We start from the raw sequence: 15,300 nt of genomic DNA on the forward strand, positions 1-15,300 counted from the left end.
TGGTTTGAATTTCATCCCCTTAACTGTAACAAAGCATGATAAGTATTTCAAACTAATGAGTTTCGGCAGCATAGTCTTCCATATGGCTGAATTCCCATGTCAGACTCATATACACTTCACTTCATCTTACATACTTACATTGCATTGTTGTGATACTTGAATTCTCCACAAAAGGGCTTTAGGCCACAATAAGACATGACGCTGCTATGAGTTATGTTGGTAACAGAGACGTCTAAACTCAAGTGGTGCAAGGGTCATTAGGATCATGCACCTACATCTACTTAGTATTAGCTCTAGCTGTACAAGTGGTATAAATGACAGCAGCATGGGTACTCCTCATGGGGTTAACAGAAAAGCCTTGCAGAAAATTTAGAAAATGCCTCATTCGGCAACCACGTTATTGAAATTACACTTTGCAAGTGCTTTTAGAGGCATCATGTGTGATCATGGCCTTATTTGGTATTCTAGACTGAAAACCAACAGTGAGAGCTGGTTAACGCAGAGGTTAAAGAAGAGAGAGAGAGAGAAAGAGAAAAAACGATATGGGTGTTTACAGAGCTATTTGGAATAGTAGTTAAGAGTTTGGGACTTACCCTGGCACCCTTTTCTGGGAAACATTTACAGTCTCCGCTGCAGTCTCTCCCTCCACAGGGGCCACTGTGCTTCTTCCCACCCTGTCAGACACAAAACACACAACATGAAGGTCAGAGATGGGCTATTAGAGGTCAGGGTATAGAGGTCAAATATACAGAAAACATTTAGCTGTCATCATCTTGCATAAACACAGAAGAGATATGTGCCCATGTGGCGTTGCTTGCCTTCCTCTTTGTGCACAGCATGGGACACAGTGTGGGGTAAATTGTTGTGTACCGTAGGTGTGACCGCCTGTGTTTGTTTACACTGTGGTTTTGTGAATACACTTGTTGTTTATGCCAGCGGCTTGTTGCAGTGGTGTCTGTGCTGTCGAGTGTTTTGGTCTGGTGTGCAGGAAGGATGTTTTGGACGCAGCTCCAATGACTCATGACGGAAATCCAGACATAACGGACAGCCATGTGTCCATGAAAACCCTATTCATCAGAGAGGCTGGGCCCGGCCGCTGACTGAGACAATTTGTCTGTGGATGTCTGCATACCAACAAAACCACCCACCATCACAGGATATTCTGTGCTAGACATGACACAAGTACACACACACACACAGCCCATGGGGTCAGTGTGGACATGACATGATCAAAGCAAGCAGTCACACAAACGGGATTTCCCAACCCACGGGTCAGAGGTGTCAAGGCCCTCAGCTAGCTCGAATAGCTGGAGACGTTAATTAACACAGAATGGAGAGTTGGAGACATTTGGTGTCTGTGTGATGTTTCAAATGGAAATCACATGAAAAAAAATCAAAGTTTAACCTACTCCCTCTGGATCCTTCGCCATGACCGCACTTTCTTACTGATCAGAAGCAGAAGAAAAACAATATGAAACCTTCACAAAACTGTGGACTCTACATAACATGTTGTGTGTCACACCTTCACCTTCACCTGCTGCAGAACAGACACAGAAGAAGACATTAGCTCAAATTACTTGCTGGAATTGACGAATCATTGATCCAAATGTTCTTTAAATAGATCTGTGGGCCAATCAGTGACTGTTTAATCCCTGAGGCACTGTTTCCATTTAAACGCCAGAATGGCAACAAAGCTCTCTGATAGTTTAAGTGTTCTGTTGAACTTGACGCCTGAGAGTGAATACAAATATAAAACACACACAGACGGAGCACTCGACTCCAAGTTTCCAATGTTTAGAGAAATGAGTGGCCTTTAAATTAGCATATATGAGTGAAAGTGACTACAGCCATGCAGAGAGGCTCCATGTAGCTGGTTATGACGTCTCTGTGTTGTGTCGGCCTACGTCCTCCACCTACACAGCCATACCACAGCCTGCTTAGGCAGCAAATGCCTCAATACCCTCCCCTCTCCCTCGTTAAAAAAAAAATCAAAATGACCACTTTATGCCCACAGTGGCAACAAAGTGGCAGATAAAGAATCAGAAAAATTCTCCCTCCTCACTTTGACAGCAGATCCCAGCGGTCCCACTGACAAAGGCCACATTGAGACTCCCTTCACACACAAAGACCCTCTTTTACCAAACAGACATCGTCCTTTAATGATCCCCTATCTCCACAACAAAAAGACCCTCTTCCCCACCCTTATGGAACGCACAAGGCTGCATTTCTTTGTTAAATATCAGTGGATCTGAGGGGTTCCTTTCAGACTGCTCTTTGGTATAGTTAAGACATGCTGTGGTGGGTTTAATTTAGCCTTTTTGCTATTGTGGCAACATTCTTTACCCATGTCCCTAATTTTGAACTTTTTTTTTTCCCAAACCAACCATCCTCTCTGTGGACATCTTGGCAACACTCTAAGCGTCTAGCTTCTAGCAATCTATCAGGAGTGGAGGCAAAAAAAAAGGAAAATATTATCCCAATAAGGACGTAAGAGAGTCACGGCACGACCTTTCTCCACACTGAGGTGGAAATCCAAACCACAGACAATAGACTGCGTCATCTCCGGACAGACACACAAAGGAATGGCTCCCATAAAAGCAATTACACATCATGGAGCAATGCACCATCAATTCAACTTTACAGTTTACAGGTTGAAAATAGCTGATGGCTGTTTCAGCAGGAGACAATAGGACCGCGCAGCAGTATCCTGTTTTCCCCACCCACTGACACAATAACCCACTCTTTTCCATAGCTGCAGTGCACCTTGGAAACTAATCGGAAGATGCACCCACACATTTGTGGGTGCACTGTCAATGAAGCACAAAAGTTAGCACAACGTTAATCCATCACATCAAGAAAAAAAGTTGTGTTAATGGATGAGGTTCAAAAACTTGCACCAACCATTTTCATAGGGTTTTCCAGAGCAAGTAAAATACACTGTTGCCTTTTGGCTCTAGTCCAGTTCATGTTCACAAAAATACACAAGACCAAACAAACATCATATGGACTGACCGTTAACTCACCGCTCGGCCCTTTACTGAACTATATGTTTATGTTTCTTCTCCGATAGGTTCCCAAAAGAAATAATTTATCATTTGGATTAATAGTGCAGACTGCAGCTGGACCTCTTATAGTATTAAAAGACTGCTCATCTGATTTATTGCACTCCAAGCACATTATCAGACTCAGTGGATGGTTTAAAAAAAAAAAAAGAAGTGTCTTGTCTTATTGGGATAGTTACTGTGGGGCCGCTCCGTTTCACATCTCAACAAACTGAAGCAGAGGCCACTGACACGCACCAGAATTGAACTGAAGCGGTAAAGCCGGTGGTACGATTCAAAACTCTGTTTCGGACCTGAGGGATAACGCTTGAGTAGGTGGATCTCGATCTGCTTCCAAACAAACTCTGGTGCGGTTGATTTGTGTTGTGAAAGCAAAGCAGATCCACAACAAGACTTTCTAACCATGTACCGTGTCGGATCAAGAACTACAGACCCAGAAGCCGCCAACATACCACAACATGCGACACAAGGGACAAATGAATCCAGACCAGCTAGCCCCGCAACGTGCGGTCCTACATACTATTACCATAAATCTGACACCTCTGTGGAGCTGTAGTGAAAGAAGTCCGACTCCCAGTCTCAAGACTGGAGAAATGAATGCTTTACCAGACCCAACATTTCATCTGTCGACAAAAGACACACACACACAAAGAGGATATATTGCCATGTGTCTAACAGTGAATGGTCATTTCCGCCATACACATACAGATGAGTTGTCATCATCCAGCGTTGTCAACTAATTTTATATTAAGAACACATTCATGTTTCCTTTCTGTATTCTAGAAAGGTTTTAAGAGTATAATTGAGAACTTGCCTTGCCTTTGTTATGAGGACTGTCAGACAACAGTGTGTATGATATGAAAAAAATGGCCATAAGCCCCGGCAGTTGCTGGGATCCGGTTTGCTGCGATGGTTCATCTGTGGTTTCTCGTTTACAGTACGACTCTTCAGTGTTGATCATCTTTTATGTCCTGTGAACTACCTTCAGTGGCCTGGGGGATCCACTGAAGTTCTCTGCTCTGTTTCAAAATTACATCGACGTAAACATGCTCGCCACAAAAAAACACCCACCCCTGCTCATGTATAAATGAACCTGTGCATTTGTATACGCCACCCGGACCGCACATGACAGAGGAGAAGTAACACATTTTTACAACAGATGAAGGAGAAAAATAGGCTGAGCTTGTGCACATGACAACGCGCTGTTTTCCTCTTGGAGCCAACGTGGCGTCTCAACAAACACACGAGCAAAATCTCTTCCTCTCTTTCCAGGTTCCTCAGTTTTGAAGTATGTCTTGAGTGTGTATATCAGTAACTATCTATCAATCATTGTAAAACAGAGCTATAGGAGGAAAGTAAGTGTTGATGTGAAATACAGTTAAGAGGTATTTCACCAGGAGGAAGTCTACTATTTCCCTTAAAGAAACACATTTAGGAAAACACACTTATTTGCTGTCTTCCATCTATCGTTACTTGCCTTTGCCTTTAACAGTGCTTCCTTGAATATCTAATTGAACACTGACTGTGTGAAGATAACTACAGCTAGGAGCGTACACATTCTTCAAGCTTGAGATTAATGAGTTAGATTAATGCCTGTCTTAGTGAGAAATGTTGTTTTTGTTGCCTCCCTGTCCTTTATGGCTGCACTGGTGCCTCGCTCTGAATGGGCACCGCCTCCTTCGCTATATGCTGTACAGTGTAAATGTAATAAAACCAGCTGGGTCAACAGCGTCTTTCTCACGCTCAGTTTTCTTTCTCTTACTCCCCCCTCCTGCTGATACACTCACACACACATTATTGTTATTAATGCTATTAGAAAGAAATATAGAGGGTTTATTTGGCTTTGTGAATAGAGAAACAGTAAATACAGTTTTTTCTAGAAAAAAATAGATACAGGTGCTTTTACATGCCATTATTTGGGAATAATGCACATTCAGTTGTCCTGTTATAAGACAATAATGGACAAGGTGGACACATGTCCCTCACCTGGTCCACTATTCCATCATTTTCTACTGTATGTCAGGACAGTTTGGAGGATATTGTCACACTTATACAAGGGCATCTCACTAAAGCAAAACAAAGGGCTGTGATAACGTGTTAAGTTCTATTATTTATTATTTATACGTAACAACAATATTGTGTTTTTATCTGAATGCTTTGAATTGGTGGTTTCCTCTGCTTTGTAGACTCCTGAATTAATAGTGAGCATTTCCTTTGGTCTTATGGGTGTTTGTTCAGAGTGGAAACATCTAATCTACTGCAATAAAATTCATTTTTGTTTATTTTTTGCTCATTACCTTAATTGTTTACTCAATTCATTCGTCCAATGCTTTGGGATAAAACTGAGAAAATTAGCAAATTCTCTCATTTCAGATGTTGGAACAAAAATGTGTGTCACTTTGGCTTGATACATGAAAATGATTAATTGGTTGATGATAATTGTTTAATTGTTTGATGATTAATTTTCTGTAAATCAACTAATGGATAGTCTCCAGTCTTTCCTACTGTGTCACCATCGTATTCAGACATGATGATGGTTGTCGGTTTGTGTTGATCTTCTGTGGTGAGCTTGAGTCACCGTGGTTTTGCTTTTTTTCATGAACTGTATACATTAGGTTCACCACAGACACAACCACTTCCTAACACTTCCTGTTAATGTCAAAAGCAGTCAAAACCAACACAGCATCTCTGCCACGGGAACAGACTGATGACAAGACAAAAACGCAAGGATAATGCAGACAAAACAAACTGAAGGCAAATTATAAATACAGATGCAGAGATATATTTTCTAATTTTGAGAAGGGGGGAACCTGGGGCTCTGGCCCCCAGCTGTAGTGCCACGTGCAAGAGGCTGAAATCCAAAGGATTGTGGGAGGATCTGTGGTACTTCAGAGCAATCAGGAACCCACATAATGATGACTACAATAATTAGACAAAATGGACACATAATCCCAACATGGTTCAAAATTACAAATGCCACCAGAGAGAGAGAGAGAGAGAGAGAGAGAGAGAGAGAGAGAGAGAGAAACTGAATCTGAAATAATCTTGAAAACCCAGATTAATGCAGTCCATGAAATACATAAACACACGGACAGAAGCAGAAGGAGACAGATGTGAGGCTGTGATGTGGAACACACAGCTGTGCATTCCACATCTCTCCTGGTAAATAACTCACCAAAACATCCAATGATCCCAAAAGATTATTAGCAAACTAAAAACATGATTTAGACGTGCATGAAGAACAGTTTGATGTGTAACCTTCATTTAAAGGAAGGACACTGTAGTGACAGAGAGGGACACATTTCAAAGAATGTCAGAAAAGCATTTTCTTGTTTGCTGATCTTGTAGCTAAAAAATCTAAATTTTGTTCTTTTTTTTTTTGTTACATAAATACTATTTCCCACGCGCTGTTGTTTAAACATCCAGAAATTGACAGATCCGCCTTGATGCCACAGACAGATCCTTGTGACAACAGTCACCTGGGTGATAGAAATGACAAACTGCCTCTTTGAGCTGGTTTCTCAGTTTTCACACATGAAACGACACGGTGGAGCATAAACAGTGTTTGTGTGCGACCCCTCCTGTGTTTGAGTTCTCAAATGAACCGAGATCACAGACTATCGCAGGTCAGGATGAGCGTTTGATCTGACGCTGGTGGTGACACAGTTGGTACCCTTCACTAACTCACACTATGAGGAGGACAACGCTGACAAAACTGAGGACAGACATGTAAAATACAGCTGCTATGATGATGGTAATGAAGACTCTTGAGACTATCGGACTATTAGAGTCAACAGAAACTAAATCCCACTACAAGGAAACCATAAGTGGGCTGTTTGTCAGGGGCTGTTGCTCATCCTTAATGAAAGATCTGACCTACAGCCTTTCCACTCTGACCCTGATCCAGAGGAATGTCTGATCCCTCTATTCAACTACTACTAGTCAGGAGCAGTGTACCCTCAGAGGACTGCTATCATTGCCAACAAACTTAAAAAGACATGAGTAAAGACATAAATAATAAATAAAAGACAGCATAACGTCTGGACTCAAGAGGAGTAAGGGAGGGAAAACCAACAACACAAGGAGAGTAAGCAGTGTTTGAACAATAGGAACTTAGATCCCAGGTTAATTTAAGGTTTCCAGGCTACTACTGTTGTGGCATTTCCTTGACAAACCCCTTAAATAAAAGTGAGACAAAGTTTTCTTCAAGTCACTAAAACACGCTAGAGCTGTTGCTTAGACAGTTACCTGACTGGTATGAATCCATGAGCTTTAACAGAAATGCTGAATGCACTTTCCTCCTTAAAAAACGTGTGTAAAGTGGATATGTTTCAATATTTTGAATCCTATATTCTTTACTTCAGCTTCCAGTCTTCTTCCTCTCCGTCTTTTGCTTAGTGGAATAGTGTAAAATAATGCAATCATGCCACTTGTGACCATGAGCTCTATAAGGTACCTTTAAATAAATTTAATAAGCTGAGAATGCAACGTGTATTTACATCGTGAACACAGAATGAAATATGTTGTAATACATTATCCAGGAATGGGAAATTTTATGGCATTTCGCGTGCGAGCGTTTGTGTGTGCCTTCACCATTTTCAGCTCAGTTGTGTGTGTCTGCGTGTGTGTACATTTATACACTGTATATGATATATATATCTGTCATTGTTATGATGTGCCAAGGTTACAGCTGCTCTTCTTCACACTAACGATGTGGAATTTGAAAAACCTGGCCACCTTCAACAAGAAGTCTCTGAGAAGGAAACATGCTGCGTGATATGCCTTGATGCATATCTGCACTGTATCTCAATGTCAGTGATACTGCATTGGGTGTGCTGTACTCCCTTTGCCAGCTGAGAGCCATCTCTGGGAGGTAATCGCTGTAAGCAAAGCCGGAGTTAATGTCTGTATCAAGAGGTAACTTAAAACAGTAGAAATGTTTTGTTCATAGCAAACGTTATTATCAATGCTAGCGCTGTGGCTCTATGTAGGGCAATGTCAGTCCACCACTTTGGTCCTGACTAAAATCTCAACAACTATTCAATGGATTGCAATGAAATTTGGTAAAAACATTTAGGTTCCCCTCAGTACGAACTATTATAATTTACCTCAACATTACATTATAAAAATTTCAATTTGTCAAGAACATAAGTTTATTACCAAATACCTGCAAAACTAATGACATTCTCCTTAGTTTCAGCCATTTAGGATTACTTCATGGACTTTATGGATTTTAATATTTAGCAATTTTAACATGCAACACCAAGACGGTGATCATGGGAAACATTATACCTAAACATCAACATGTTAGCATTGTCACTGTGAACGTGTTAGCATGCTGAAGTTAGAATATATCTCAAAGAACAGTGGTCTGAGTACAGCCACACAGAGTTGCTAGCACGGCTTTAGACAAGAGGATTACACAGTGTGTTTCCTCAATGTAAAATTAATTGGGTTAATTAGTTGGCTAGGTTAATTGGTTGGTCAGAAACTTTTTTCTTTATCTTTTAATGATAGAGATGATGATTTTAAAGATGATTTTTGCACATACACAGTGTCAACCACCTAAACGGGATCACAGCACTTGTGGTTTGGCTTGATATCGTCTGGCCATTAATAAGCCCTGAGGCTTCAGTTCAAGGCCTGTTTAGCCGTTTGTACCAAAGAGAAAGATCATGAACAATATGAATGATTTCAACACACTGTCTGTAGCCTCCATGAAACCTTGGTGAACTCAGGACAAAATAAGGATTTGAGTAAAGACATTCTTGCTTTGCTGGATAAAAAGAGGAAAGAAGCCTGTCTAAATGACCCTGTGATTGCGAGTGGGAAGACATAAACATAAAATCGGAAATGTCTTTGTGAGGGAGCGAACACAGGGTGAAAAGAGTTGAGAGGCAGTGGCGAACAAATCATGCTGGTGGTTGTTGCTGTCTGGCTGTGTGACTCATGCGCGCTGTGGGAAGTTTTCCTCACAATATGAGTCTGGCAGTCTGCTGTAGAAAAAGCATCTGATGTTTATTTCATCTGCAAAATTGCGACAGAAACAGCAGAATACAAAACGCTTGTTCTCCACTTTCACGATCAACTCGCTTACTAATTAATACACATTCTACTGGTACTTCTTTTCCAGCAATACTATTAAATACCAGCTTTTGAAAAAAAATGCCAGTGGCCTAAAAAGTAGGGCAGCATGTCAAAAGGGAGAGTTTATACTTTCTGTGCAGCTTTACCTTCCGGGAATAGTCCTACATAGAATTGAATCAAATAATCAGATTTCAACTGTTAAACAAACAAACTCAGAAAGCGGTTTGAAACGCATACACACACACACACACACACACACACACACACACACACACACACACACACACACACACACACACACTGACAGAAGCAGGAAGCAAAACAGCAAAGAAAAGCAAAACGTCAAACGTTGCCATGGTAGTGGCGTAGTTTTTAATGCGGCATTTCTTGATGTAACACCAAATGTCCCAAAGGCCTCCATTAAGGTGATAAGGGAAACTCTCATGCCCCCTGTAATGGATTTTACAGCCTTTATAAGTTGTAAACAGTAGAACTTGTCTGCACCATTGCTCCTTTACAGCTAATTCTGCTTCCTGTCACACCACCATCGACTTCCTGTTGGAGAATTTAAGTGCTGTAGTCTCTGTGCACATTCATCACCCCAAATCAAGTACATTTACACAGATGGAAAATCAAGAGAAAAACAGGCGACAAGTGGGTGAGGGTGGGTGAGAGTGTGCGCCACAGACTTGTTGAGAAGAATGAGAGAAAAATAAAAAGGAGGATTGAATGAAAAAGTCCAAAAACAAATTTTCTTAAGGTCAACACAAGAACAGCTGTGAAACTGAACATGGGAAATTATGATTTCTTATGTCAGTGTAGAGCAGCTGTAGAAACCTACTTAATAGTGTGAGTAATATCTAGAAATGTACAGCGGAGAGGCGGAGGACATGGGAATTACATATGTCACAAGCTGATCCTAAATATCAGTATCGAGTCAATCAACGCACATTTCAATGGATCGGCAATCTGCTAATGTTGCAGCATGGCTTCCCTGAATGACTGCAGGACTCACTGCAAGTTCCTTTCAGGAGTCACATTCTCCCAGTTAAACAACCAACACCACACCATTTTATATATTTTTTTAACTATAACAAATTTAAAACCAAATAACATTTTTTTTAATGTACCTGTTATTTTATCATGATTATGACACAACAACTTGTACTTAAAGCGTGCTATACAATTTAAAATAAAGTAAGGGGAGTGTTGAAAAGGATCTGCAGAGACAGGGGGTCAGGGTGACTCTGCAAAGACCAGGACATGACATGGAAGGAGAACATGAACTAGAGCAGAGGGACCTGAAAGAAGCAGGGCAGAGCAGAGACTCCCACTGTGCCCCTCTGGTTTAGCTCCAGTGTAAACACAGCTCTGGTTTCTGCCCTGACATGGCTGGACCTTCCCTCTCCTTTAACTGGCCTCAGGTCACACAGAGACTCGACTCCATTTCCCAGTGGGCCACATTTCTAATCAGGGCTTCCTGCTACAGCATGAACTAAATGGAGCTGTTCTGGTCCTTGGTGCCAAAAGGCCAACCTGTCAGACTTGCTTAATCTCACCCCTATAATCAGATGAGCAATGACATCCAGATGCAAGGATCCGTCCAGTAACAACCTGGACACCTGAGAGGCCTGAGGACACCAGTGTTTGTTGTTTTATTTCAATGTATGAGCAGACAATGTCCTCGCAAAGAAGCCAAATATGAGGAAAACCTTCCGAAATGAGGGAGGAGGGCGATTAAGGATGAGAGAAAGTCAGGTAAAATGTAGGTAGTCATGTAGAGTTCAACACACTTAATGATTAGGATGGTAGGATTAGTGTGGGCTGAGTAGGTGGAAAAGGTAAAGAAACCAGAACCTATGCTAGGAACTCAAAGTGGTCATTTGAGCAAAATGCTAACGTCAACATGCTAACATGCTCACAACAATGTTAACATGATGACGTGAAGCAGGTATAATGTTAGTTTTGGAGGAAAAAGGTCCTAAACCAAAAATGATGATTGTGCTTTGATTGATGATTGTGAAGTGAAAAGACGATGATAAAAAAAAAAAAAAATGATTACAATTCGTCCTAAAGGGGAACAATAACAAAATTTCATGGTAATCAATTCAATAGTTTTTGACACATTCCATTCAAATCCACAAAGATCAACGTCATGGTGGCGCTCGAGGAAAAATCAGGGTATAACCCAAGAATCGTTAAAATTGATTCTCTGGGCGCCGTGGAATATATGTACCAAGTCTCAAGGTAATCCATCAAATAGTTGTTGAGATACTTCAGTCTGGACCTAAGTGGTGGCAGCCTACAAGCAGACATTGCCATCCATACTGCCATGCCATCAGCATAGCTAAAAGAGAGAAGAAAAAAGTCAGTCTGTGGATGAGAGAGAGAGAGAGAGAGAGAGAGAGAAGAGAGAGAGAGAGAGAGAGAGAGAGAGAGAAAAGGCAAAGCTGGAAACGGTCATGTTATCACAAAGTGTGCATTTAACTTTGTTAACATTCTTCCCATGACAAGAAATAATTCAGTGGAATCAATTAAAGCACAGCTGTGATGGAAATGAATGGTCTTTGTCTCCAGTCCAGAGGAAAAAATTTACAAAGCACAGCAGTGAGATCAGTGAATGGTCATGTTCCTGCTTGATGAAATATCATAGTTTGGAGATTATGGAGGGCCTTCACACCACCTGTAGGATATGACCAGTTCTGGTCTACACATCCCCATATAAATCAAATTCAAACAAATTACTCCAGGAATTCAGACACTAAGTGGGCACCTGTTGAACCAGACAGTGTAAGAAAGCACAGAGTAATTCTGAGTGTCTTTGAGTGTCTTTGTGTAAACACAGCTGAAACAATCCTTCCATCTGCGCTCACCGAGAAGGTTCACCTCTACTGAGGAGAGGCAGGCGAGCAGCGGCGCACGTGTAGGAGGGCGACACGAGGGGGAGGGAGAGCCGGAACGTGAAGGAGACGAGCTGGGAGAGGAAGAGCGAAAGTGAGGGAGAACAGACTGTATGCCAAGTGTCCCTTTCAGAGATAGATGGAGAGAGAGTGAAGGGACAGAAGACAGGAGACCAGGGGCAGAATGAGGCTATAAAAGGAAGTGAGAGACTGAGCTGCAGGAGGACCGGGAGGACCGAGGCTTTGGATTTCTTTCAGCACAGCCTGATGGGACCCCTGTGTCTCTCCATTAATCACTGTGAGATGGTTTAAGGGCAAGGGACAGGGGCGGATATACATATATATATACAGTATAAAGGGATTTTCCGGAGACAACTTACTTCCGAACTTAATTCCAAGCCAAATAAAAGTCAGTTTAAACTAATGGAGTTTACAAATACTGCACAAACCAGAGAGGTGATAAAGAAGCTCTTTGTTAATGAATATCAAATTAAGTTGCATTTTGTTTTCTTCCTTTCAACAGAAGACACAAGTACAGCATTGACTTTCAGGATAGAAATACATACTGTGGGCAGGTAAATATAGATGTGTTCTTCAAAGGTAGAAAAAGTCAAGTCATGTCCATATATATATATATAAAATATAGTCCAAAATTACAAAATCACAAACAGAAATCTGCCTCAAAGGGCTTTACAATATGATCTGTGCAGCATACAACACCTTGCTTTGTGTAAGGAATCCTCTCCCTCAGGCCTGCAATAAATGTTGTATATTCACAACCAACAGAAATAACACTGGTTTCTGTTTGTGCATCACAAACTAAAGTTGTGTGATGAATAAACTGTCTTGCTGTGATGTTGTGTATACTGTGTTATTCCTAGGTCTCTCTTGTAAAACTCTTGATCTCAGTGAGTCTTTTAACCAACTAACCGATGTGATTAAAATTACAATATGTCAACTTGCAGGTGCCACTGAGCACTTGCAGAACCAGGCGCCTAGGTAGATATATAAATATATGTATTTCCAAGAGGTAACTGTCCTCATATAACCTGTGCAACTTCATTGAGCGAGGCAAACAGAGAGAGACTCAGACAGAGAGAAAGGACAGTCTTGTATCAGGGCAGTGGAACATGTGTGGTGATGTGACTGCAGGCTGTCACACATGACTGGGAATGAACAGTGATTATCTATGGAATTAAACCACTGGTATCCCACTTCCCTGCTGCCCTGGATAAAGATTTTTTCTTTTTTTTTTCTACATATTTTCTCTTCATGACAACATCTAAATAACAAAACAATAATATCTTTAAAACGTCTTTATGCCAACAAAAAAAGGACTGGTGGGGAAAGGGTCTATACTTACATATATACAGCACATTAATGTTAAGAGCATGGATTCATGTTCGGAAATGGGATTAAGCTATAGACACCACACATCACCCATGTAATGTCAAATGTCCACTGGCAGGTGCCCATAAATACTTTATAGATAAAATATAGATCGCAGACACTTCATAAAAAGTTTATGGGTTTAGTGTATTCAAAGTTCATCCAACCTACTGTATATATATGAAGTGTCTGAATAGATTTAATACAGAAGTTCATAATTTTAATTTACAAACCGTCATGCTCTTACACATCACATTTACATTTCTTTCTCATGGTGCTGCAGGTGCAGTGTGAACAGGACCGGGTTTACATAGTGAATAGACATCTCAGTAACCACTCTCTGGAGTCGTCAAACTGTGTGGGGTCCAGTTGGGTTGTAAAGCAACTCTGACACAGTTAACTCCACCCCGTTTCCTTTTCCTGTTTAGAGAGGCTTCTCTGGATAATCTATTTTCTCTTCACACAATTCTGCGCTCAGGATGTTTCCCATAAAATCCAACTTCAGTAAGCCCAGAGATAAACACACCCCGCACTCTCTGCACGTGCGAGAATAAAAAGAAATCGGGCAAACACTCACACATCCTGCAAATGATGGAGAGAAAATTGGCTGATTAGTGCAAGCCATCTTTCAGTACCCTCCAAAATAAATCTCATTCCGATTTACTGACCTTTTAATCCTCCATCACAATAGTCTGCCTTCGATTGTGTTCGTAATTCTACACGTATGCTTGTTTAAAGTGACATTTCTACGCCAATGGGGGCAAACATCCAAGATCACCAGGCCTTTCCTCACTGTTACAATGCTGAACCACAGGGACTAATCAAATAATCACCATCACAAAGTCACCTCTCACAAAGCCCCCCACCCTAAAAAAACACAATTCCTGAGGAACTATATTTAAGCAAACAAAAAAACACACATAATGTACATCCATTGACACGTGAGCGCACATGCACATGTGCATAGTACACAAATGGAACGTAGCACAAGTGCAGAAAGGTCAGAGAGGTTTATCCCTGAGGTGATGGCAACACCTGAGTGGAAATTGCACGCAACCTCTGCTTCAATCTCTTCCTCGCTGCACAACAAACACCGATGCACATCAATGACAGGGTAGCCCCACACATGGGCTTCTCATCCGAGGCTGTGGTTTCCTGCAGCACGGCACAATGGGCTCTTCCCCTGATTGTTACAGCCAAGCACTCTCTATATCACAGCCACTATTTTGGCAGGGGATGTGCTTGCCATTTTTCTGCGCTTATCACAGGCAGACATCTTCCCCTCGCCCCGGACACACGCCTTCCTCCCCCCATAAAACAATCTCATTCGAGAGGTCAGTCACGTGTCTGCTGATCCATTTGTTGACCCTATCACACACCACTCATTCACATCTAAAAAGCAAGACTGTGCTTTTATACTTTCCCAAATGAACCGCACCGCTTTTTAACTAATGTGATCATTTCCATGATTTGCATCTTTTTCCTTTTCTCTTATGGATATTCAAAACAAACTTGGCTTGATTTAGTTTGACCACTTGTGGAATCCAATGCCAAAAAAAGGCACATGCAGAAACCACATTTATCACAATCATCCACTTAACTGAAAAGAGGGTAATTTCTAAAGCAGACATTGCTGCCGGGCTTCCAGGTACTTTAGGGATCTGTGGCCAAAAACGTGTCCTCCACGGTCGCAGATAAACTTCCCACAAATCACACATCCGCTTCCAGCATCATCCCCTTATTCCATCATGCTCAAACACATCTTGAAATACATTCTCAAACACATGAGAATCAAAGCCTCTCAAAGGGTCCTATACGAAACATCCTGTTAACATTACTGCCACAAGAGCCTTCCTTCCTCC

The 15,300-nt window shown here is 41.4% G+C and overlaps 1 protein-coding gene across 2 annotated transcripts in view; it reads right to left on the bottom strand.

The window, feature by feature from the left end:
- The window catches only part of col4a2 (collagen, type IV, alpha 2), a 67,024-nt gene that overhangs the window by 46,381 nt on the left and 5,343 nt on the right, over window positions 1-15,300 (bottom strand). For both annotated transcript variants that reach the window (XM_056389713.1, XM_056389712.1), the window contains exon 4: window positions 594-674. In XM_056389713.1, the coding sequence (XP_056245688.1) occupies window positions 594-674 (81 nt within the window). The remainder of the gene's footprint in view (window positions 1-593; window positions 675-15,300) is intronic.

The sequence above is a fragment of the Seriola aureovittata genome, chromosome 11 (assembly GCF_021018895.1).
Source record: "Seriola aureovittata isolate HTS-2021-v1 ecotype China chromosome 11, ASM2101889v1, whole genome shotgun sequence".
Classification (NCBI taxonomy): Eukaryota; Metazoa; Chordata; class Actinopteri; order Carangiformes; family Carangidae; genus Seriola; species Seriola aureovittata.